At 41.6% G+C, this 25,965-nt stretch overlaps 1 protein-coding gene across 3 annotated transcripts in view; it reads right to left on the bottom strand.

Moving 5' to 3' along the window:
- Positions 1 to 371: 371 nt before the first annotated feature.
- UNC93B1 (unc-93 homolog B1, TLR signaling regulator) overlaps positions 372 to 25,965 on the bottom strand; it is a 153,020-nt gene continuing 127,426 nt past the window's right edge. For all 3 annotated transcript variants that reach the window (XM_056531136.1, XM_056531137.1, XM_056531138.1), the window contains 2 exons: positions 14,305 to 14,423; positions 372 to 1,067 (listed from right to left, as the gene is read on the bottom strand). In XM_056531136.1, coding sequence (XP_056387111.1) covers positions 768 to 1,067; positions 14,305 to 14,423 — 419 coding nt within the window. In that variant the 3' untranslated portion in view covers positions 372 to 767. The remainder of the gene's footprint in view (positions 1,068 to 14,304; positions 14,424 to 25,965) is intronic.

Genomic DNA, 25,965 nt, shown 5'->3' with positions numbered 1-25,965 from the left:
TTTTAATGTTTTAATCAACTGGTGCCAGAAAGTTAAACAGATTTGTAAATTACTTCTATTAAAAAAATCTTAATTCTTCCAGTACTTATCAGCTGCTGTATGCGCCACAGGAAGTTCTTTTCTTTTTGCATTTTCTTTCTGCCTGACCACAGTGCTCTCTGCTGACACCTCTGACCATTACAGGAAGTGCCAGAAAATCCCCATAGCAAGCTTATCCTGCTCTGGACAGTTCCTGACATGGACAGAGGTGTCAGCGGAGAACACTGTGGTCAGACAGAAAGGAAATTCAAAAAGAAAAGAACTTCCTGTGGAGCATATAGCAACTGATAAGTACTAGAAGGAATAAGATTTTTTAATAGAAGTAATTTACAAATCTGTTTAACTTTCTGGCACCAGTTGATTTAAAAAAAATGTTTTGCAGTGGAGTACTCCTTTAAGGTTCTACCTCATCAACCTATATTACACACTCAACGAAGAGGTTATGTTCACTTTACCATGGTCATACTATGTCCCTGTTTCTGCAAGGTCTTAATTTTGCCTTGTGCCCCATACCAATCCCACCATCCCGTTCTCTATTGAGTTTCTTTCTCTCCTAAATTCCAAACAATTAATTAAAACACACACAAAATGCAAATTGCATGATACACATCTACAAACCTGCATAGTAAAGGCCACATCTGAGAAATATGAAAGAATATAACAAAATGTGGATGCACTTATTTAGTGGCAAGGTCAATGTACAAAGTGTGTGCCCATGCCTGCCTACATCACTCCTCCTCAACAGCTTGCTCATAACAGCTCCCTTTTTTGTGTTTTCTTCGCCTCTGGAGTGGCTGCTCTCTGTAGTCCTCTTCTTCACTCTCGCCCCTGTCTATTTCACTGTCATTTTCCTCCTCTTCAGATTCATCAGAATTATCTTCTTCCAGATAACGGTAGCCTTTGACTTTGTGTCGTGGGGAGGGAATCTTAGGGATTCGAGGTTGCACCTTCAGGCTAATCTTATGCTCCATCCATAGGTAGGAAAGGACTGATACCAAGGCAGAGGCCAACACCAATCCCAGTTTAGCCTAGAAGGGCAGGAGACTACAGGTTATACCGGTTATTAATTACACCATTTCTCTATAAATTGTTAATATACAGTGGGGAGAATCGTCTACTGTTTTCATCAGCTCAATTATGATTTTAGAGTGAACCCAATACATTGAAAATGCAGTTCAGTCCACAGGCACCATTTGTAAGAGATATATAATGCATTTAAAACATTCTTCATTTTCTTTAACTTTTTTCACATTTTGTTATTTTGCGGCCTTGTGGTAAAATCAACAAAAGTTCATGTTTCCCCACTAATAAAACTGCACTCAATACCACATTAGATTTGTGAAAACAAAAAAGAAAAATTATTGCATAGACATAAGTATTTAGGCTATTACACTTGAAATTTAGCTGTAAGGGCTTTCTATTTCTCTTGATAATCTTTGAGATGCTTCTAAGCCTTGTTTTGAGAGTCCACTATGGTAAATTAGTAAATCAGTTATTTGGATTTGATTAGAAATGATCCATGTATGTATATGGTCTCACAGCTGACAATTCATATCAAAGCAAAAACCAAAAATACCAAGTATGCCAAAGCATAAAAAAAGTGTAAAAAAATAAAAAAATAAATAAAAGTGTAAAAAAAAGTGTAAAGTATATTACATGCTGCGGATGCCCTGTCAGTATACAATAGTGAGCTATCTGCTGCAGTTGGGTAGCTTTGTGTGTCCACTCATAGTGGTGAATTTCCACACTGAGCTACCCAGCCGCAGCAGTGAGCTCGCTATTGTGACTGCCTCGGGACATCTGCCGTTTGAAATACGCTGCGGATGCACTCTATGTGACCCTACCCTTATGAAATATGTTTTTACAAAGGCCCCGTTCATACTGCATTTCTGCAGTATGTTAGAGGTATCCGTCAGCATCACATCAAAAAAGTGATGCTGATGGATACTGTAGCAGCCCCATTCATTTTCAAATGAGACTGCTACAGTATACATTGGCATGCCTTTTTTTGACTCCAACAGACACCTATAACATACTGCAGAAGTGCAGTATGAATGGGGACTATCATGCCTCCCCCCCCAAAAAAAAATAGACCAGTTTTTCAAGATTTTTTTTTTAACGCCCAGTGATGATATCCATCACTGGGCGTTAAAAAAAAAAAATCTTGAAAACCTGGTCTATTTTTTGTGAAATTCACCATGGGCGGGTGCTTATTCCCACAACATGACGGCAGTGGCGTCACTAGGGGGGGGGTCAGAGGGGGCCATGGCCCCCCCTAGATCAGGCCATGCCCCCCCCTTGGGCCCCCCCAATTTAAAATAAATAGGGATGTCCCGATACATTGATGGCTCCACCCCCAGCAGAGGAGAGGACAGGCCGAGAGTTGACATTCCACACAGCAGAGCGTCCCTTTCATGTGAGGTGAGTGATGTCCCTTGTCCTCCCTCTCTCCCCCTGATCAGCAGCATAGGCGTGCGCAGCCTATTGCATTAGGGTGTGCACCCTAAAGCACAAACTCACTCCGCGCATGCGTGTGTGTGTGTGTTTATGTATATATATATATATATATATATATATATATATATATATATATATATACACATACATATACACACACACACACTCTTGCTTGCATAATGTAGGAGGATTGTATCCAGGGCCGGTTTTAGGCTTAACATGGCCATGGGCAAAATCAGAAGTGGGGTCCCAAAAGTCGTAATAGTGCACTAATCAGATTAGCACTATTAGTCACTTCAAATACCATAAAAAATATCTAAAAAGCAAAAAAAAAAATGGTACCGATAAAAACTACAAATCACAGCGCTAAAAATGACCCTCACATCCCCATATACAGAAAAATAAAAGTGCTATAGGGATCAAAATAGTACAATTTTATATTTTTGTATAGTTCCCCCACATTAGGTTGGCAGTATAGTTCCCCCACATTAGGTTGGCAGTATAAATCTCCCACATTAGGATGGAAATATATTTCCCCCACATTAGGTTGGCAGTATAGTTCCCCCACATTAGGTGCAGTATAGTTCCCCCACATTAGGTTAGTAGTACAGTTCCCCCACATTAGGTTGGCAGTATAGTTCCCCCACATTAGGTGCAGTATAGTTCCCCCACATTAGGTTAGTAGTACAGTTCCCCCACATTAGGTTGGTAGTATAGTTCCCCCACATTAGGTTGGCAGTTTAGTTCCCCCACATTAGGTTAGTAGCACAGTTCCCCCACAGGTGCAATATAGTTCCCCCACATTAGGTGCAGTACAGTTCCCCCACATTAGGTGTAGTATAGTTCCCACACATTAGGTGCAGTATAGTTCCCCACATTAGGTGCAGTACAGTTCCCCCACATTAGGTGCAGTATAGTCCCCCACATTAGGTGCAGTACAGTTCCCCCACATTAGGTGCAATATAGTTCCCCCACATTAGGTGCAATATAGTTCCCCCACATTAGGTGCAATATAGTTCCCCCACATTAGGTGCAATATAGTTCCCCCAAATTAGGTGCAATATAGTTCCCCCACATTAGGTGCAGTACAGTTCCCCCACATTAGGTGCAATATAGTTCCCCCACATTAGGTGCAGTACAGTTCCCCCACATTAGGTGCAGTATAGTTCTCCACATTAGGTGCAGTATAGTTATAATTGTAGGGAGGAGGACAAGTCTAGAATTTACCATGAGGCTTACGGGACTAATTCTACCCCTGATCTTATATTTGCCAAGGGGTTCAATGGGCGAAACCAAAGGGTTGTCAAAATTAGGTTTTGCCTAGAGTGTCAAAAATCCATGCACCAGCCCAGACTAGACCTCCCACTTGTGTGTATGTTTGCTGGTGTTTATAGGGAGGCATTTGATGTGGATTGGAAAAAAAAAATTGTAAGTTGAATGGTAAAACTCATGTTTTTCTTTACTTGGCAAACAGAAGAACGCTTTTACTATAAGATGGTGACACAGAGGGGGGAATATTCCAAATAGAATTTTTTTTTGCACCAGATTGGTTGAAAAAGTGATGCGGCACCCAGCAAGCTTGGAGCAGCATGCACGTTGTAGTTTTGCTGTGCTGTGTGTGTGGAGGGGGTGCTGTGTGTGTGAGTGTGGGGGGGGGGGGGTGCTGTGTGTGTGTGTTTGAGGGGTGCTATGGGTGCTGTGTGGGGGATTGGGTACATAATACATACATAATATAAAATACATACATAATACATAAAAAAAAATAAAAAAATGTTTATTTCAGCTACCGGGTCGGTGCTGTAGTCGATTTTAGTATTTTTGCTGGTAGAAGAGCATGGACTGCAGAGAACAGGCCGTGTCCCGTGTATCAGAACAAAGGAAAAAAGAAAGTTGCCTCTTTCAAGGTGCTTGTAGTATTAAAACATGAAACCTTTAATCTGTATACATTAAAAATAGAAAAAGGTGACATCAATCATTAAAGAGAAGTGAAACGCCAACACGTTTTGAGCAAAATGTAGCTCTTAATCATGGCTATATGTAGCCCAAAACGCACTGGAGTTTCACTTCTCTTTTATGATGTCACCGTTTTCTATTTTTAATGTATACAGATTAAAGGATTGATGGTTTAATACTACAAGCACCGTTATCCTTGGAAGAGCTGGAGGAAACTTTATTTTTTCTTTTGTTCTGATTCATAATACATATATACATACGTCATACATACATACACACATCATACATGCATAACCTACACATATATATATATATATATTATATATATATATATATATATATATATATATATATATATATATATATACACACACATACATAATGCATAAATACATACTATATGCATACAAACATCATACATATATAATACATGCATACATCATACATACATATGCACACCATACATAATACATACACAAATCCATTATATATACATAGACATCATACATAAATACATCATACATACATAACATACAGTACATACATAACATATATATGGTATGTATGTACTGTATGTTCTGTATGTATGATGTGTGTATGTATGATGTATTTATGTATGATGTATGTGTATATATAATGGATTTGTGTATGTATTATGTATGGTGTGCGTATGTATGTAATATGTATGTATTATATATGTATGATGTTTGTATTTATGCATTATATATATATATGTATATATATTATACATACATGATGCATAAATACAAACATCATACATATATAATACATACATAATACATACATATGCACACCATACATAATACATACACAAATCCATTATATATACACACACCATACATACATATTACACACACCATACATACATATTACACACACCATACATACATATTACACACACCATACATACATATTACACACACCATACATACATATTACACACACCATACATACATATTACACACACCATACATACATATTACACACACCATACATACATATTACACACACCATACATACATATTACACACACCATACATACATATTACACACACCATACATACATATTACACACACCATACATACATAATACACACACCATACATACATATTACACACACCATACATACATATTACACACACCATACATACATATTACACACACCATACATACATATTACACACATCATACATACATAATACACACACCATACATACATAATACACACCACACACATCCCACCCCCCTCCCGTCCTCGGTCTGTGCACTTTCTTACCTGCTGCAGCCATGTTTGGGTCAGAGGCCGGGCACGTCCACTCCCATCTGCTCCACACTTTGCACCATCGCCCACTTCTTCCTCATGCCGAGGAATGGACACTCGGTGCCAGTAGTTGCGGCCAGGAGCATCTCAGGAATGGAAGGAGACGTGCGCAGCTGCGGGGCAGCCCCTGCGTCTGCAGTTAGCGCAGCAGTGTGCGCGGCCGGGGAAGGGGGAGGAGCGGCCCGGAGGAAGGGGAAAAAGAGTGGCCCAGAGGAAGGGGGGATAGAGCGGCCGGAGGACGGGGGATAGAGCGGCCCGGAGGAAGGGGATAGAGCGGCCCGGAGGAAGGGGATAGAGCGGCCGGAGGACGGGGGATAGAGCGGCCCAGAGGAAGGGGGGATAGAGCGGCCGGAGGACGGGGGATAGAGCGGCCCGGAGGACAGGGGATAGAGCGGCCCAAAGGAAGGGGGGATAGAGTGGCCGGAGGACGGGGGATAGAGCGGCCCGGAGGACAGGGGATAGAGCGGCCCAGAGGAAGGGGGGATAGATTGGCCGGAGCCGCAAATAAAAAAAAAATGCATTTTTAAACATCCGGTGTGCCCTGAAAGTCTTTCAGGGCACACCGGATGTTTAAAAATGCATTTTTTTTTAATTTGCGGCTCCGGCCAATCTATCCCCCGTCCTCCGGCTGGTGATGTCGGGGATGTCCGGTGGGGCTGGGGTTTAGTAGTGAGGAAAAAAAAAAAAAGTCCTGCAGCAGCGGGCCGCTTCTGCGGTGATTAGGGTGTGCCTGTGCACACCCGGCACACCCCGTGCGCACGCCTATGATCAGCAGTATAACCCGGGGCTGAGTAATGTGTATGATAGCAGTCCAGAGGGGTCACTTTCCCTCCTCCAGTGTCCACAGGTCACCAACAGGCCACATTATCACAACAATTTTTGGGAAAAATCACGGCAAAAATTGTGCGCTTTTACCGCGATATTTCGTAAATCGTAGTAAAAGCGCAATTTTTGCCGCGATTTTTCCATAAATTGTTCTGTTAATGTGTCCTGTTGGAGACCTGTGGAGACTGGAAGAGGGAAAGTGACCACTGTGGAAGGACAATATGTGAACACATTAACCCCTCATTAACCCCTCAAGGGTACATTCACATGTACAGGATCTGCTGCATATTTTTGCTGCATATTTTGTGCAGCTGTTTTTGCAACCCATTAGCTTCAATAGGTAGCAAAATCAGCTGCAGAAAATATGCAGCAGATCCTGTACGTGTGAGCGTATCCTAAGGGCTCATTCAGGGGTGGATCCACAGTGTATTTTACGCTGCGGATCCGCCGACAATGGACCCTACAGTGCTGCCTCTATCTGTGCCTGCTCATAATGGCAATCCTCCGCTACGAGCAGACACGCTTTGATGTGTATACTCGTGCACATCATGGCCGCTCCTCCTGCTCTCTGAACTAGGCCGAGAGCAGCCGCGATGTGTGCATTGTCGGGGGATCCGCAGTGTAAAATATGCTGGGGATCCATCCGTGTAAATGAGCCCTAAGGACACAAGGTGTATGTGTACTCACAGTGCCTGCTCCCACTGTGTTGTATAAATCATTAGCTAGAACCCTCGGCTAATGTCAGACATCACCAATCAGGCTGATGTCTGACATTAACACTTTAGATGCCGCTATCAAAGTTGATGGTAGTGTCCAAAAGTTTTAACGCCTTAAGGTCCGAGCGTTTTTCCGTTTTTGTACTTTTGTTTTTTCCTCCTCACCTTTTAAAAATCATAACCCTTTCAATTTTGCACCTAAAAGTCCATATGATGGCTTATTTTTTGCGCCACCAATTCTACTTTATAATGACATCAGTCATTTACCCAAAAATCTATGGCAAAAACGGAAAAAAAATCATTGTGTGTTTATATATATACATATATATATATATATATATATATATATAAATATATATATATATATGTGTGTGTGTGTATGTCACGATTCGGCTTACAGGTTGTGGATCCACTGTGTCAGCGAGGGATTGGCGTGGACCGTGCTGGTGGACCGGTTCTAAGAGGCTACTGGTGTTCACCAGAGCCCGCCGCAAAGCGGGATGGTCTTGCTGCGGTAGTAGCAACCAGGTCGTATCCACTAGCAACGGCTCAACCTCGCTGACTGCTGAGAAGGCGTGGGACAGAAGGACTAGGCAGAGGCAAGGTCAGACGTAGCAGAAGGTCGGGGCAGGCGGCAAGGTTCGTAGTCAATATGGATAGCAGGAGATCAGGTAACACAGGCTTGGACAACACTAAACGCTTTCACTGGCACAAGGCAACAAGATCCGGCAAGGGAGTGCAGGGGAAGTGATGTGATATAGCCAGGGAGCAGGTGGAAGCTAATTAAGCTAATTGGGCCAGGCACCAATCATTGGTGCACTGGCCCTTTAAGTCTCAGAGAGCTGGCGCGCGCGCGCGCCCTAGAGAGCGGAGCCGCGCGCGCCAGCACATGACAGCCGGGAACCGGGACGGGTAAGTGACTTGGGATGCGATTCGCGAGCGGGCGCGTCCCGCTATGCGAATCGCATCCCCCCGGCAATGTCAGTGCAGCGCTCCCGGTCAGCGGGTCTGACCGGGGCGCTGCAGGGAGAGAGACACCGTGAGCGCTCCGGGGAGGAGCAGGGACCCGGAGCGCTCGGCGTAACAGTGTGTATATATATATATATATATATATATATATATATATATATATATACACACACATACACACGTTTTAAAATTGCCCCCCCCCCACTTTTGTCACTGGCCCCCCATGTGCCCCTCCTAAATTTGAATGCTGGAGACGCCACTGCATGACGGATATATCCATTAAGAACTTGCAAGCATGGAGTGGTGTCTATATTTCATATAATGATGCCCTGAAAGCCAAAGGGGGCTTCTCACCTTCTTGGTCCTACCAGGCGGTCAGGCAACCAAATATGGCCTAAGTGGGGGTACTGCCCAGCCCGGGACAAACAGCGTGATAAAATATGGGGCGAATTCCTCTATTTCAAAAGCGACGTACCAAAATGATGTCCCACAAATAAAGAATCTGTGGGGAAAAAAGCCAATTTCTATTTTTTTCCACTGACTATGAAACATACTCACTTTTGCCCTAGGTGAATACTTTAGGGGGTTTAGTTTCAAAAATTGGGTCACTTCTGGGGATGCGGTATTGTTCTGACAGATAAAGTGCTTTGCAAGATGAAGTGCGTCCTATAATTTGTATAATGATATCCTGAAAGCCAAATGGTGCTCCTCTCCTTTTGTATCCCACCATTTGGTCATACAACCAAATAAGGCCTAAGCGGTGGTATTGTCAAAGACGGGACGAACAGGGTTTCCTCCTTTTTAGACCCAATGTACACAAAATATGTCCCACAAATGTGTGTGAAATTTTTTATTTTATTTTACTGATTTTGAGTCCTTTTTGTGTGGCTGGAATTGTTAAAAAGTACTCCCCTTTGGTCTAGATGAATACTTTAGGGGTGTAGTTTCCAAAATGTGGGGGTTATGTATGGTTCTGGCAGATAAAACTCTTTGCAGGCATGAAAGTCAAATGGCGCTCCTTTCCTTCTGGGTCCTACCACATGGCCGAGGAACCAAATATGGCCTAAGAGGGGGTATTTCCAAATACGGGTCGACTCAATAAAATATAGGGTGCATTTATTTCACTATCAGAAGCAATGTACAAAAAATATGTCCCACAAATAAAGCATTTGTGAAAAAAAAAGCTTATTTCAAATTTTTAACACTGACATTGTAATATTTCCTGCCAAAAACTTATGGTGTTAAAATACTCACTGTACCCCCTAGTTTCTTATGTTCTACCACCTCCAAATTTCTGCAAACCTTGCCTAGCACATAAAAAGAAGATGTGCTTTTCAAATTTCCAAAATTTAGAAAATTTCAAGTAAAATTGTTAGGCTTCTAATTAATTTAAAATGTTAATAAAAAAAATGCTTTTAAAATAAAATAGACATCTGAAAGTATAAGTTTCATAAACTATTTGCTCAGTAAGTATAAATGTATGCAACCTATTAGTGTTAAAATAAATCTTTGCAAAAAAATATTTTGTTTTTTCATATTTCATGATTTTTTGCATTGTAAAAAATTATTTCAACGTACTTTTACTATATACATGAAGTACAACTTGTGACAAAAAAAAAAAAAAACTATGTCAGAAATATTGTGATTGGCAAAACATTACCAGAGTCATTCTCTAATAAAGTCAGACATCCCCTATTGGAAAAAACAGGCTTGGTCTTTATGGGGCATACAGGCTTAATTGCCTGGGTCCTTAAGGGGTTAAGTTACCCCTAATTCCTCTCCAGTTATCGTATATCTTCGCATATTCGCCTTCTTTTGACCACAAGCTGGAAGCAGGGAGGGTTGATCACTTTTTATTTACACAGTACACATCATTGTGATGTGTACTGTGGAAAAAAAATAAAAATAAAAAGAATATTCATCATAATGAATATATTTTGCTATATTCTAAATATTTGCGAAATCTCGAAGTGCTGATATTCGCGATAAAAATTTGCTATTTGAATATTCAGGCTCAACACTACTTATCACCTGCCCAATACCAATGCCTACAGTAAAATATGGTGGTGGCATCATACTATGGAGGTGTTTTCCAGCAGCTGGGACAGGAAAATTATTCAGGTACAGGAAGATTATTCAGTATAGTACTATTTTTTATGAAAACCAAATCCAAATTGTTCTGGACCTCAGACTGGGGCAAAGGTTCGCCTTCCAACAAGATAATAAAACTAAGAACACATGCAAAACAACACAGTAGTGGCTTATATGAAATGTATCATTAGAAAATTACCTGTTGTTTAAATCAGCTTTTTATGTTACCATGCATCTGATACCTCGGTATGAGAGGTAGAAAGGTGCAGACACCAGCAGGGAATAAGGGGATGAAACAGACTATACCTCTGTTAAATGGGCACTGTCACCAACTTTATTTGTTGATATATTGTAGTACTTATGTACTACAACATATCTCTAATATATTGTCATAATTTTTATTTTTTTTTATTATCAGGGTGAAATTTACGTTTAAAAAAACGGCAACTAGGGGTCACCCTTCTAGTGGCCGGCTGCAGCCTGGGGTGACGTCACGCCTGAAAATGGACTGATTTTGGCCTGGCAATCAGTCCTTTTTAATTTAGGCTGCTCTCGCTCCCTGCCTGTCAATCAGACAGGCGGGAGCGAGCGCATTGGCTCCCCGGCCACTGGCTGGGAGGCCACTCTGCACGCCCGCTGTCTCTGCACGCCCGCTGCCGGACTCTGCAGTATCTGTAAGTATAATGGAGGGAACGGGGTATGCGGGGCGAGGGGTTTGTGATGGAGGGAACGGGGTATGCGGGCGGGAGGGGGGGGGGTTGTGATGGAGGGAACTGGGTATGGAGGGGGGGGGGGGTTGACTGAGGGAACGGGCTAGCGCCGCATGGCACTAACTTATAGTTTGTCTACACAGGGTGCCTCCAGCTGTTTCACTACTACAACTCCCAGCATGCCCTGACAGCCAATAGATGTCAGGGCAAGCTGGGAGTTGTAGTGGTGAAACAGCTGGAGGCACCCTGTGTAGATAAACTAAGGGCGGAAGTGTTGTTCCCAGCAGGCATCAGTGACGTAGTGCCTGCTGGGGAAGTCTGCCTGGTAGTGAGCACTCTACCAGGCAGACAAAAAGTTATTTTTAATATTGTAAAAAGAAAAATTTAAAGCAGGGAGGGGGTTAGGGATAGATTGGCAATAGGCAGGAACAGAAAAAAAAAATATAGGATGGTGGGAGCTACCCTTTAATTTTGCCCGCAGCTGGTAAACTTTTGTAATCCCTTTTGTTTTGTAATTCTGCCAAGCAGCTGGAGAAACAGGTGGAACACCTCCTCTAGCCCTGACCTGTACAATTGACATACAGGTTTCCATTCTGGCCACTAGTTCTTAAATTAAACTGAGACTTCCAAGATTAGATCATTTCCCAGTAATGCCTTTATTCACAGCACAGTAAAGGAGAAGGACCGGCTCTGCATATAGGCAAAATAGGCAGCTGCCTAGAGTGCCCTGTTGATGGGGGCACCGCTCTGCCTGCTACAAAAAATTTAGCGAGCATCCGAAGCACCAGCCTACTCTACCTATAGGTGGAGTAATCAATAGTCATGAGCGGCATTGGCCATAATCAAATTTGCGATATTTCGCGAATATATAGACGAATATCCGTCCTATATTCGCGAATTTAGCGTATTCGTTATATTCGCATATTCGCGTATTCGAGGAAGAAAACTGTGAAGGGGTGGGAAACTTTACTATTGGTTGTTAGGGATGTTGTTGATATGTTCAGACAAGTGTATTTGTATCATTTTAATTGGCCCACAAGTAAAAAAAAAAAGGAATATGCGCATATGTGAATATGCGCATATGCGGAAAAAAAAGCGAATATTCGTAATTTCAAATATATAGCGAATATATGAAGTATTAAGGGCAAAATGATAGAAAGAGCTTGGTTTTATTTTAGCTCAAGAGTGCAAAATAACAATATTTTTAAAAAAAAGTGAAAGGACTTTTTGGAATGCATATATATATATATATATATATATATATATATATATATATATATATATATATAAGTGTGTGTGTGTGTGTGTGTGTGTGAGATCAGCATGTATAGTGTCAGAGAGAGGCTGCCAAATTATATTTCCCATCTCTCTCTGGGACAAGCAGGAAGTGATGCAGCCCTGTGGAGGGAAAGGGGGGGGGGAAACTTCCTGGGGTGAGATAATGATCAGGTTAAATCCACTGTCAATCAGGTTAAAGGCACTGTCATAAAAAAATACAGGGAGTAAATTACAAATCTTATTTATTTTACCTGCTCTATCATATGCAAAAAAAAATTATTTTACTGACAGTGGACAGTGCAAGGTGGCCTGCATGAGAAGAGACTTACACCTGTGCTGGTTAGTACAGCATCTGTCACAGGCAAAGAGAGAAAGCTGGCAACTGAGAAAGAAAGGAGGACTGAGCCCACTCCCTGTGTGACATCCCTCTTATATGCTGCTCCATGTTGGAAGCCTGAACTAAGCAGCAGAAGTGTGAGTAACCCTTCATATCCTGCTGGTTAAGCTGTGCTTGGATAGTGACAAATAAGGACTCACAACTTAGCGACTGTTGGAATTTGTCTTCTTGTTGTTATTAAATTAAGTGTACAATATGTGAGTCTTTTGTTATTAAGTGCCATCACAATTTTTAAAGTGTGCCAATATCTGCGGCAACTGGGCTGCAACGTTTGTACATTTTACTTTAAAATCTGTCTACAGCCTAACCTTTTGTTTAGTGCACATCATTATAGTGTGTATGCATGTGCTAGTTGAGTGTGAGAAGGTGTGCAGAGACCGTGTCACATTCTAGAGTTTAGATTGTTAGTGTGTTCCAATTTGAAGGGGGGGGGGGGGAGAGACATTTTTGTATTGCTGTATTTGTGTTTATGCCATAAGGAGTTTACATCTAACTGTTTAAAGCATGGTCACACTGGACGCATCCGCAACGTATTTTACACTGTGGATACGCCCATCACTTGCAGTCACAGAGTGACTGCAGAGCAAGCCCCCACCTGGTAGCTCTGTGTGTCCATTTGTGGTGGCAAAATCTGCCGTTAGGAGCGGACATTCAGAACTTGCTCTGCAGTCACTCTTGTGACTGCCGGCGGCGGGTGCATCTGCAGTGTGAAATATGCTGCAGATGCACCCAATGTGACTAAGATTGCTTCCCTTTAAAACATTCAACTACTTCACTGTTCCAAGATACTTCTCTTTGTGAGTGAATCACTTATAGTGTATTCAACGTGTACCAAGCTAGGCGGGGGTTTCTGGAGTCAACTCCTGGCAGAAGAAAAGCACCCCCTGCATAATATATAAAGAGATAGCAAAAGTGGGGGAGGGAGAGGGAGAGAGAGAAAACTAGTAAGTTATTCATTGAAACCAATGGATGGTCTCACTCAATGATAACCAGCTATCTCTGTTTAGACACTCATACAGGTAAGTTTGTAAATGACCGACAACTGGACTTCTAAGCCCAGAACGAGGTTTAATAAATTATTATTAATACTGCCTACAATTATTGATATCTATCTGTGCGGTTGCTCCCGCACTATACCATGCTGCCTGTAGACTGCATTTTAAATGTAATGGGTTGATTTTAAAGCCAGGGCTATAGATAACAAAATATGATGCAAGATGCCATTAAATGGTCTATAAAATACTGTTTTGTACATTGCAATTCTGCATTCTAACTAAACTGTGTAAATCGGTACAATACAATATGGCTGGTATACAAGTAATGCATGGAATAACTAATAGTGCAGAGGAACAGAGAAGATGAAACATTTGTATGCATACACAGACAGGAAAACCCTAAAATATTAAGAAGTCTAAATTATTGTAAACATTTTCCAACCAAACAAAAGTAGATATTTTAGGTTTGATCTGTTCATGTGCAGTACATTTACTCATGATTGACAAACAATTGACATTTTATTTGCTTACCATCATGGGTAATCCAGACCAGAGATATACAATAAATATAGCAAGTGCTTGGAGCCAGTGGTAGATGGTGAACACAAAATCTTGACGTCCTTTGTCCTCATAAAACATGCCTATTATAACTGGAAAAAATAAAATATTCCTAATAAGTACAATAATGAACAGCCCAGTGATGTAAAGATTCCCCTGATCTGGAGAATGTTCTTATATTCCTTAGCTACCAAGTGTGTACATAACACATTATTTCTAAAAATAAAAACAAGTGTCTATAAGATGAAGCTTCCGCTACCTTTTTTATTTTTTTGCAAAAACGGCAAACAAAAACAAAAAACAAAAGCCAAATCTGCTGCACTGCATTTTTTCGGGGAAAAAACTCTGTGGCCAGATGTTAGCTGCAATTCAACAGGGAATTGCAAAATGCTTTATATACTTGCCCTTTTTTTTTTAGTTTGGTGCTTTTTCACTCCTGATTCGCGTTTTTCGAAGCCCCCTGAGGAAGCATTTTGGATAAGCGAAACGATCGTTGGGGTCTTGTGGGTATGGTCTGGCATCCTGTACCATGTTGTTACTTTTGCATGATTTATCTATGGCAGTCTCTGGACACATCTACTAGTAATTGAGGCTCAGGCGTTTTTGCCTGATGCCCAATGTCTTTATCTTTTGTCTCTTAGCAACTGTCCATGATACCATATATGCTGTTCTTTAGCCAGCCTCTATGCCCACTGTTGTTCTGCTGTATCTGGTGCCTCTTTTGCATTTTATTTCTCTATTTTGCTGTCTTTTATATCCATAATTTTTTCATGAATTAAATAAAGTTTAGCATTTTTTATAATCCTTCTTGCTGTGCTTCAATCTCTTCTTATCGGTGTTCTCAATTTCATGCACAGTTACTTACCTAAGTGTGTTTTCTTTTTTGGTGTGCATTTTTCAGAATGTTGAGACCATGGCGTTTTTTCAGGAAAATCGTTGCGTTTTTCTACCATAGAAGTCTATAGGAGTGAAAAACGCCATGTGGGGGGCGTTTTTTTTTTTTTTTTTTTTTTACCAATTTTACTTTTTTTTTGTAAACTTTCCATTGAGGAAAAAGGGATGCACAGGCAGCTTAACTCATTTTGTTGGGTAGCAGGAACAAAAGGATGCCATAGATATGCTGTAATTTGTATCTAACAAATTTGTAAAAAATAAATAAATACGGGAGCAGGAAGGGATATGAGCCGCGGCTGGACTTAACCCCTTAAGGACTCAGCCCATTTTGGCCTTAAGGACTCAGACAATTTAATTTTTACGTTTTCATTTTTTCCTCCTTGCCTTCTAAAAATCATAACTCTTTTATATTTTCATCCACAGACTAGTATGAGGGCTTGTTTTTTGCGCGACCAGTTGTCCTTTGTAATGACATAACTCATTATATCATAAAATGTATGGTGCAACCAAAAAACACAATTTTTGTGGGGAAATTAAAAAGAAAAACGCAATTTTGCTAATTTTGGAAGGTTTCGTTTTCACGCCGTAAAATTTATGGTAAAAATGACATGTGTTCTTTATTCTGAGGGTCAATACAATTAAAATGATACCCATTATTACATACTTTTATATTATTGTTGTGCTTAAAAAAATCACAAACTTTTTAACCAAATTAGTACGTTTATAATCCCTTTATTTTGATGACCTCTAACTTTTTTATTTTTCCGTATAAGCGGCGGTATGGGGGCTAATTTTTTGCGCCATGATCTGTACTTTTTTTTTGATACCACATTTGCATATAAAAAACTTTTAATAAATTTTTTATAATTTTTTTTTTAATAAAATGTATTAAAAAAGTAGAAATTTTGGACTTTTTTTTTTTTTTCGTTCACGCCGTTCACCGTACAGGATCATTAACATTTTATTTTAATAGTTCAGACATTTACGCACGCGGCGATATCAAATATGTCTATAAAATTAATTTTTTACGCTTTTTGGGGGTAAAATAGGAAAAAACTGACGTTTTACTTTTTTATTGGGGGTGGGGATTTTTCACTTTTTTTTTACTTTTACATTTTTTTTACACTTGAATAGTCCCCATAGGGGACTATTCATAGCAATACCATGATTGCTAATACTGATCTGTTCTATGTACAGGACATAGAACAGATCAGTGTTATCGGCTATCTTCTGCTCTGGTCTGCTCGATCTCAGACCAGAGCAGGAGACGCCGGGAGCCGGACGGAGGAAGGAGAGGGGACCTCCGTGTGGCGCTCTGAATGATCGGATCCCCGCAGCAGCGCTGCGGACGATCCGATCATTCATTCAAATCGCGCACTGCCGCAGATGCCGGGATCTGTATTGATCCCGGCACCTGAGGGGTTAATGGCGGACGCCCGCGAGATCGCGGGCGTCGCCCATTGCCGGCGGGTCCTTGGCTACGATCAGCAGCCAAGATCAGCCGCACATGACACGGGCATCGCTCCGATGCCCGCGGTTATGCACAGGACGTAAATGTACGTCCTGGTGCGTTAAGTACCACCGCACCAGGACGTACATTTACGTCCTGCGTCCTTAAGGGGTTAAAGGGGTATTCCAGGAAAAAACTTTTTTATATATATCAACTGGCTCCAGAAAGTTAAACAGATTTGTAAATTGCTTCTATTAAAAAATCTTAATCTTTCAGTACTTATGAGCTTCTGAAGTTAAGGTTGTTCTTTTCTGTCTAAATCCTCTCTGATGATACCCGTCTCAGGAAACGCCCAGTTTAGAATAGGTTTGCTATGGGGATTTGCTTCTAAACTGGGCGTTTCCCGAGACAGGTGTCATCAGAGAGGATTTAGACAGAAAAGAACAAGCTTAACTTCAGAAGCTCATAAGTACTGAAAGGATTAAGATTTTTTAATAGAAGTAATATACAAATCTGTTTAACTTTCTGGAGCCAGTTGATATATAAAAAAAAGGTTTTTCCTGGAATACCCCTTTAACATTTGAAACTGGGGTAAGATATTGTATGAATAGATCTGATACCTTGAAACATGAATTTGGTGAGTTAAAAAAATAACACTGCATACATCAATTATTGATCCAGCAAAACCAAACTGGAGTCAGACGGTTCATAGATTGAGGCAGTGGTAGACATTAGTGAACACCAGCACAGCCTCTCATGCCAAGATGCAGATAAGGGTGTACTGGAGCACTTACAAGTATTTTCTCATCATGCTGCCAATTGTCCATGGTGCTCAATCCATAAACCTTAAGAACACAACCCGATTGCATAAGTTCATAGAAAGAATCAGATGGCACTCGCGGTTATGCAGTGACATTTTTAATCCACACAACAGGTTACGGATGCAATTCTGGCCAAGGGGCCGTTTCACACTAATTAGAGGTCATGAGGAAGTGCGATTAGCGTGAAATGGCCTGTTGGCCAGATTTGCATCTATAACCTGTCGTGATGAATAAAGAAGACACTGCATAACTGTGAGTGCCATCTGATTCTTTCAGTGAACTTATGCAATCAGTCCATAGATTGACCATGGTGTCTCATTTTGCCTATGGGGCAACAGGTGGGACGTCAGTTGCAAAAAAAACAAGCTTGTTGCAACAGGCATTTCCATATGGGATGCCTGACATAAGTGAACCCAGCTTTTCAAATGGGTTTGCTTAGATTTACAAAACCTTAACCCCTTAAGGACTGAGCCCTTTTTCACCTTAAGGACTCAGCCATTTTTTGCAATTCTGACCACTGTCACTTTAAACATTAATAACTCTGGAATGCTTTTAGTTATCAATCTGATTCCGAGATTGTTTTTTCGTGACATATTCTACTTTAACATAGTGGTAAAATTTTGTGGTAACTTGCATCCTTTCTTGGGGAAAAATCCCAAAATTTGATGAAAAATTTGAAAATTTTGCATTTTTCTAACTTTGAAGCTCTCTGCTTGTAAGGAAAATGGATATTCAAAATAAAAAAAAATTTATTCACATATACAATATGTCTACTTTATGTTTGCATCATAAAATTGACGTGTTTTTACTTTTGGAAGACACCAGAGGGCTTCAAAGTTCAGCAGCAATTTTCCAATTTTTCACAAAATTTTGAAACTCTCTTTTTTTCAGGGACCAGTTCAGGTTTGAAGTGGATTTGAAGGGTCTTCATATTAGAAATACCCCATAAAAGACCCCATTATAAAAACTGAACCCCCCAAAGTATTCAAAATGACATTCAGTCAGCATTTTAACCCTTTAGGTGTTTCACAGGAATAGCAGCAAAGTGAAGGAGAAAATTCACAATCTTCATTTTTTACACTCGCATGTTTTTGTAGACCCAATTTTAGAATTTTTGCAAGGGGTAAAAAGGAGAAAATTTTTACTTGTATTTGAAACGCAATTTCTCTCGAGTAAGCACATACCTCATATGTCTATGTTAATTGTTCGGCGGGCGCAGTAGAGGGCTCAGAAGGGAAGGAGCGACAAATGGTTTTTGGGGGGCATGTCACATTTAGGAAGCCCCTATGGTGCCAGAACAGCAAAAAAAAACCACATGGCATACCATTTTGGAAACTAGACCCCTCGGGGAACATAACAAGGGGTAAAGTAAACCTTAATACCCCACAGGTGATTCACGACTTTTGCATACGTAAAAAAAAAAAAAAAAATTCCCTAAAATGCTTGGTTTCCCAAAAGTTTTACATTTTTAAAAAGGGTAATAGCAGAAAATACCCCCCAAAATTTGAAGCCCAATTTCTCCCGATTCAGAAAACACCCCATATGGGGGTGAAAAGTGCTCTGCTGGCGCACTACAGGTCTCCGAAGAGAAGGAGTCACATTTGGCTTTTTTGAAGGAAATTTTGCTCTGGGGGCATGCCGCATTTAGGAAGCCCCTATGGTGCCAGGACAGCAAAAAAAAAAACCACATGGCATACCATTTTGGAAACTAGACCCCTTGGGGAACGTAAAAAGGGGTAAAGTGAACCTTAATACCCCAAAGGGGTTTATCAACTTTTGCATATGTAAAAAAAAAATTTACCTAAAATGCTTGGTTTCCCTAAAAATTTACATTTTTACAAAGGGTTAAAGCAGAAAAAAAAAAATTTGAAGCCCAATTTCTCCCGATTCAGAAAACATCCCATATGGGGGTGAAAAGTGCTCTGCTGGCACACTACAGGTCTCAGAAGAGAAGGAGTCACATTTGGCTTTTTTGAAGGAAATTTTGCTCTGGGGGCATTCCGCATTTAGGAAGCCCCTATGGTGCCAGGACAGCAAAAAAAACCACATGGCATACCATTTTGGAAACTAGACCCCTTGGGGAACGTAACAAGGGGTAAAGTGAACCTTAATACCCCACAGGGGTTTCACAACTTTTGCATATGTAAAAAAAAAAAAAAAAAATTTACCTAAAATGCTTGGTTTTCCAAAAAATTTACATTTTTACAAAGGGTTAAAGCAGAAAAAAAAAAATTTGAAGCCCAATTTCTCCCGATTCAGAAAACGCCCCATATGGGGGTGAAAAGTGCTCTGCTGGCGCACTACAGGTCTCAGAAGAGAGTCACATTTGGCTTTTTGAAAGCAAATTTTGCTCTGGGGGCATGCCGCATTTAGGAAGCCCCTATGGTGCCAGGACAGCAAAAAAAAAAACACATGGCATACCATTTTGGAAACTAGACCCCTCAGGGAACGTAACAAGGGGTTAAGTGAACCTTAATACCCCACAGATGTTTCACGACTTTTGCATATGTAAAAAAAATAATTTTTTTTTACCTAAAATGCCTTTTCCCAAAAATTTTACATTTTTAAAAAGGGTAAAAGCAGAAAATACCCCCCAAAATATGTAACACAATTTCTCCCGAGTACGGCGATACCCCATATGTGGCCCTAAACTGTTGCCTTGAAATACGACAGGGCTCCAAAGTGAGAGCGCCATGCGCATTTGAGGCCTAAATTAGGGACTTGCATAGGGGTGGATATAGGGGTATTCTACGCCAGTGATTCCCAAACAGGGTGCCTCCAGCTGTTGTAAAACTCCCAGCATGCCTAGACAGTCAATGGCTATCTGGCAATACTGGGAGTAGTTGTTTTGCAACAGCTGGAGGCTCCGTTTTGGAAACAGTGGCGTACCAGACGTTTTTCATTTTTATTGGGGAGGGGGGCTGTGTAGGGGTATGTGTATATGTAGTGATTTTTACTTTTTATTTTATTGTGTGTTAGTGTAGTGTAGTGTTTTTAGGGTACAGTCACACGGGCGGGGGTTCACAGTAGTTTCACGCTGGCAGTTTGAGCCGCAGCTCAAACTTGCAGCCGGATACTTACTGTAATCCTCCGCCCATGTGAGTGTACCCTGTACGTTCACATTGGGGGGGGGGGGGGGGAACATCCAGCTGTTGCAAAACTACAACTCCCAGAATGTACGGTCTATCAGTGCATGCTGGGAGTTGTAGTTTTGCAACCGCTGGAGGCTCCGTTTTGGAAACAGTGGCGTACCAGACGTTTTTCATTTTTATTGGGGAGGGGGGTTGTATAGGGGTATGTGTATACGTAGTGTTTTTTACTTTTTATTGTGTGTTAGTGTAGTGTTTTTAGGGTACAGTCGCACGGGCGGGGGGTTCACAGTAGTTTCTCGCTGGCAGTTTGAGCTGCGGCAGAAAATTTGCCGCAGCTCAAACTTGCAGCCGGATACTTGTACCCTGTACGTTCACATTGGGGGGGGGGGGGGGGGGGGACATCCAGCTGTTGCAAAACTACAACTCCCAGCATGTACGGTCTATCAGTGCATGCTGGGAGTTGTAGTTTTGCAACAGCTAGAGGCACACTGGTTGTGAAACACAGAGTTTGGTAACAAACTCAGTGTTTTGCAACCAGTGTGCCTTCAGCTGTTGCAAAAGCTACAACCCCCAGCATGTACGGACAGCGGAAGGGCATGCTGGGTCTTGTAGTTATGCAACAGCTGGAGGCATACTACTTTGGCTGGGGATGCTGGGGACTGTAGTTATGCAACAGCTGGAGACACACTGGTTTGCTACATAACTCAGTGTGCCTTCAGCTGTTGCAAAACTACAACTCCCAGCAGTCACCGACAGCAAACGGGCATGCTGGGAGTTGTAGTTATGCAACCAGCAGATGCACTACTACAACTCTCAGCATGCACTTTAGCTGTTGGTGCAAGCTGGGAGTTGTAGTTACACAACAGCTGAATGTACACTTTTCCATAGAAAAAATGTGCCTCCAGCTGTTGCAAAACTACAAGTCCCAGCATGCCCATAAGGGCATGCTGGGAGTTGTGGTGGTCTGCCTCCTGCTGTTGCATAACTACAGCTCCCAGCATGCCCTTTTTGCATGCTGGGAGCTGTTGCTAAACAACAGCAGGAGGCTGTCACTCACCTCCAACGATCCAGCCGCACAAGTCAGTCCCTCGTCGTCGCCGCCGCGGCCGTCGCTCCTGGGGCCCCGATCCCAACATGGACGCCGGGGATCGGGGTCCCCAGCACCCGGGGTGCACGTCCCGCACCCGCTCACGTCCTCCGGAAGAGGGGCGGAGCGGGTTGCGGGAGTGACACCCGCAGCAGGCGCCCTGATTCGTCGGCCGGTAATCCGGCCGACGAATCAGGGCGATCGTGAGGTGGCACCAGTGCCACCTCACCCCTGCAGGCTCTGGCTGTTCGGGGCCGTCTCTGACCCGATTGACCCGTCACTGGAGACCCGATTGACCCGGAATCTGCCGCAGATCGCTGGACTGAATTGTCCAGCGATCTGCGGCCATCGCCGACATGGGGGGGCATAATGACCCCCCTGGACGATATGCCCCGATGCCTGCTGAACGATTTCAGCAGGCATCGGGCACCGGCTCCCCTCCAGCTAGCGGCGGGGGGCCGGGATTTGACAGGACGTACTCAAACGTCCTGAGTCCTTAAGGACTCGGAAAAGGGGCCGTTTGAGTACGTCCTGCGTCCTTAAGGGGTTAAGCAAAGCAAGGAAATATTATAAAAAATCATAACAAAAGCCTCGCCTAAAATATCCTCTGCCTCCCCTGAAACCACCACTCTAGTCCTCCTCATTAAGCTGTGTTTGCTTGGATGCAGCAGTGAGGTTGCCACATATGTGCCCGCTGCAGGGAATTACTAACCTCAGTGGTCTTACACTGTACACTGATGTGGTGATTGGCTGCAGTTGTCATATGTGTATATGGGAACTTCACCAATGTAGTAAACTATACACAGGTGGGGAAGACCAGACTGGTGGTGCCGGAGCAATGAGGTATCAATTAAGTAAATAATGGATACTTTGTTATGTTAGGTCATTTCCCTCCTTTAGGCAATGTTTTTGCACAACTTGAAAAATAAAACATTTTAAGAAATAAGGCTGCAATACTGAGATTTAAGTAAAAAAAAAATTCCGCTTTTGAGTTCCGGTGCTTCGTTACACTACAATTAGAGATGAGCGAATCGAAGCTGACGAACCCAAATTCGTCACGAATTTAATGAAATATTCGATTCGCAACTAATGTAAATATTGCGCAAATCACTTCATTAAAATCCATTTACTGTGGTCCATGCTCCAGGGCATCTAAAATGGCGGATCCACATGTCAGTACATGGGGCAAGGAACGCTGGGAAGGCAAGGCGGGAAGGTAAGTAGGCGGGATGACCCTGAATCACATGCAGGATACAGCCTATTAGCAGCCAGTCACCCCTGTGATGTCACAGCCCTATATATTCAGTAGCCATTTTGTCATATCATTCATTACATTGCATAGAGATAGGTCAGACATTGCTGTGTGTGTGTTACACAGAAAAGCTCATTCCAGCAATGTTTTACATCCTAGTCACATCAGCATTCTGGTGGACAGAGAGCAGTGTTTTTTTCACTGAAAAGGATTTTTACTGCAGCCATTAAACTCCCAGTTACTTTCTTCAGCATTGTATTACAGAGAGGGGCAGATAGCTGTGTGTTGCCTCATACATTTCGACAAGCTGTCTCAACTTCACAAACCTTAGCAGAGGAGGCAGTAATAATTTTTCAGCGCAATTCTGTGTCTTTGTTCCATAACAAATCATCTGCTGGTTATACTAGTCTGTAGATGGTATAATACCAAGCAGTCCATTCCTAATAGTCTTTGACAGAGTGAAATTTTGTGTTTAGTACACAGCATTTATGTGCTGCAGTACTGTTGTGTACTGCTGGTGTTGTGCAAAAATATAGAGTTTTTAACCCCTTAAGGACCGGAGGTTTTTCCGTTTTTGCATTTTCGTTTTTTGCTCCTTGCCTTTAAAAAATCACAACTCTTTCAAATTTACACCTAAAAATCCATATGATGGCTTATTTTTTGCGCCACCAATTCTACTTTGTAATGACGTCAGTCATTTTGCCCAAAAATCTATGGTGAAGCGGGAAAATAAATCATTGTGCGACAAAATTGAAAAAAAAACGCTGTTTTGTAACTTTTGGGGGCTTCCGTTTCTACGTAGTACATTTTTCGGTAAAAATGACACCTGATATATATTCTGTAGGTCCATACGAATAAAATGATACCCTACTTATATAGGTTTGATTTTGTCGGACTTCTGGAAAAAATCATAACTACATGCAGGAAAATTAATACGTTTAAAATTGTCATCTTCTGACCCCTATAACTTTTTTATTTTTCCGTGTATGGGGCGGTATGAGCGCTCATTTTTTGCGCCGTGATCTGAAGTTTTTAACGGTACCATTTTTGCATTGATAGGACTTATTGATCACTTTTTATTCATTTTTAAATGATATAAAAAGTGACCAAAAATGCACTATTTTGGACTTTGGAATTTTTTTGCGCGCACGCCATTGACCGAGCGGTTTAATTAATGATATATTTTTATAATTCGGACATTTCCGCACGCGGTGATACCACATATGTTTATTTTTATTTACACTGTTTTTTTTTTTATTGGAAAAGGGGGGTGATTCAAACTTTTAATAGGGGAGGAGTTAAATGATCTTTATTCACTTTTTTTTTTTCACTTTTTTTTTGCAGTGTTATAGGTCCCATAGGGACCTATAACACTGCACACACTGATCTTCTATGTTGATCACTGGTTTCTCATAAGAAACCAGTGATCAACGATTCTGCCGGATGACTGCTCATGCCTGGATCTCAGGCACTGAGCAGTCATTCGGCGATCGGACAGCGAGGAGGCAGGAAGGGGCCCTCCCGCTGTCCTGTCAGCTGTTCGGGATGCCGCGATTAGCCGCGGCTATCCCGAACAGCCCGACTGAGCTAGCCGGGAACTTTAACTTTCACTTTTAGCCGCGCGGCTCAGCTTTGAGCGCGAGGCTAAAGGGTTAATAGCGCGCGGCGCCGCGATCGGCGCTGCGCGCTATTAGAGGCGGGTCCCGGCTTCACTATGACGCCGGGCCCGCCATGATATGACGCGGGGTTACTGTGTAACCCCGCGTTATATCAGAAGAGCAGGACCAAGGACGTACCGGTACGTCCTTGGTCCTTAAGGGGTTAAGCATACTGTAGCCCATTTTTCTGCCCTCATAAGTGCATACCACCTACGTACATCTAAGTAGTGTACTATTTTGTGCCTGTTAATCTATCAAGGGCCTACATACTGTGAAAGGACAGCCAAAAATAATCACTGGCTGGTGTTTTACTCAAATACGTTTATTAAACATACTGTAGTGCATCTCTCTGCCCTCATAAGTGCATACCACATACCTACATCTAAGTAATGTACTATTTTGTACCTGTTAATCTGCTAAGGGCCTACATACTGTGAAAGGACAGCCAAAAGCAATCACAGGTTGGTGTTTTACTCAAATACGTTTATTAAACGTGCTGTAGTGCATTATTCTGCCCTCATAAGTGCCTACCACATACCTACATCTAAGTAGTGTACTATTTTGTACCTGTTAATCTGTCAAGGGCCTAGATACTGTTAAAGTCCAGGCAAAAAGTACTCACCGACTGGTGTTTTTACTTAGATACTTTTTCAAGCATACTGTAGCGCATTTTTCTGCTATCATAAAAAAAAATTGTAATACAATTAGTAGAACTTCAACAGTATGGGAGTTTATATATATCAGGTTTTGAAGCCTGATTAACAGATATTTCTACAAAAAGCATAGTAGCGGATAGAAAATGAGTCCCGGTATGGGGCTATATGAATTTGTCGGAACCGCATATGCTGTATTTGTTGTGGGCTACATGAAATTGTTAAGATCGCATATGCTGTGTTTGTTATAATAACATATACTGTGTTTGATTGTATATGGTTCGAAAATGAAGAATTTGATTATGATATACTGTTGTATTATTTGGATGTGATATACTGTTGCATTGTTTAAATGTGATATACATTCAGGGATTTGAATGTGATATACTTTTGCATTAGAATGTGATATTCCGTTGCATTGTTTTTCTTCCTATGTCTTTGATTTTAATGTGATATACTGTTGCATTGCTAGTAATGTGTATTAGGGTAGTATACATTTGATAATGAATGAAGTTAGGAGTTGTGTTTATTTTTGTCTTTTTGTATTCAAATTGATGGTTTTTCAGTACTGAGTCCTAGATGTATATTGAACTGTATCTTATTATATATTGTCAATATTCTCATTAAGACCCAGTGGAGTTAAAGTGTTCATTTTAAAAATCCAGAATGACTCTCTTCTGCAGAGACTCTCAAATCTGTCACCACAGTTTAAATTCTTCAAAGTTGT

Source organism: Hyla sarda, chromosome 7 (assembly GCF_029499605.1).
Source record: "Hyla sarda isolate aHylSar1 chromosome 7, aHylSar1.hap1, whole genome shotgun sequence".
NCBI lineage: Eukaryota > Metazoa > Chordata > Amphibia > Anura > Hylidae > Hyla > Hyla sarda.
This window is presented reverse-complemented; position numbering and strand designations above follow the sequence as displayed.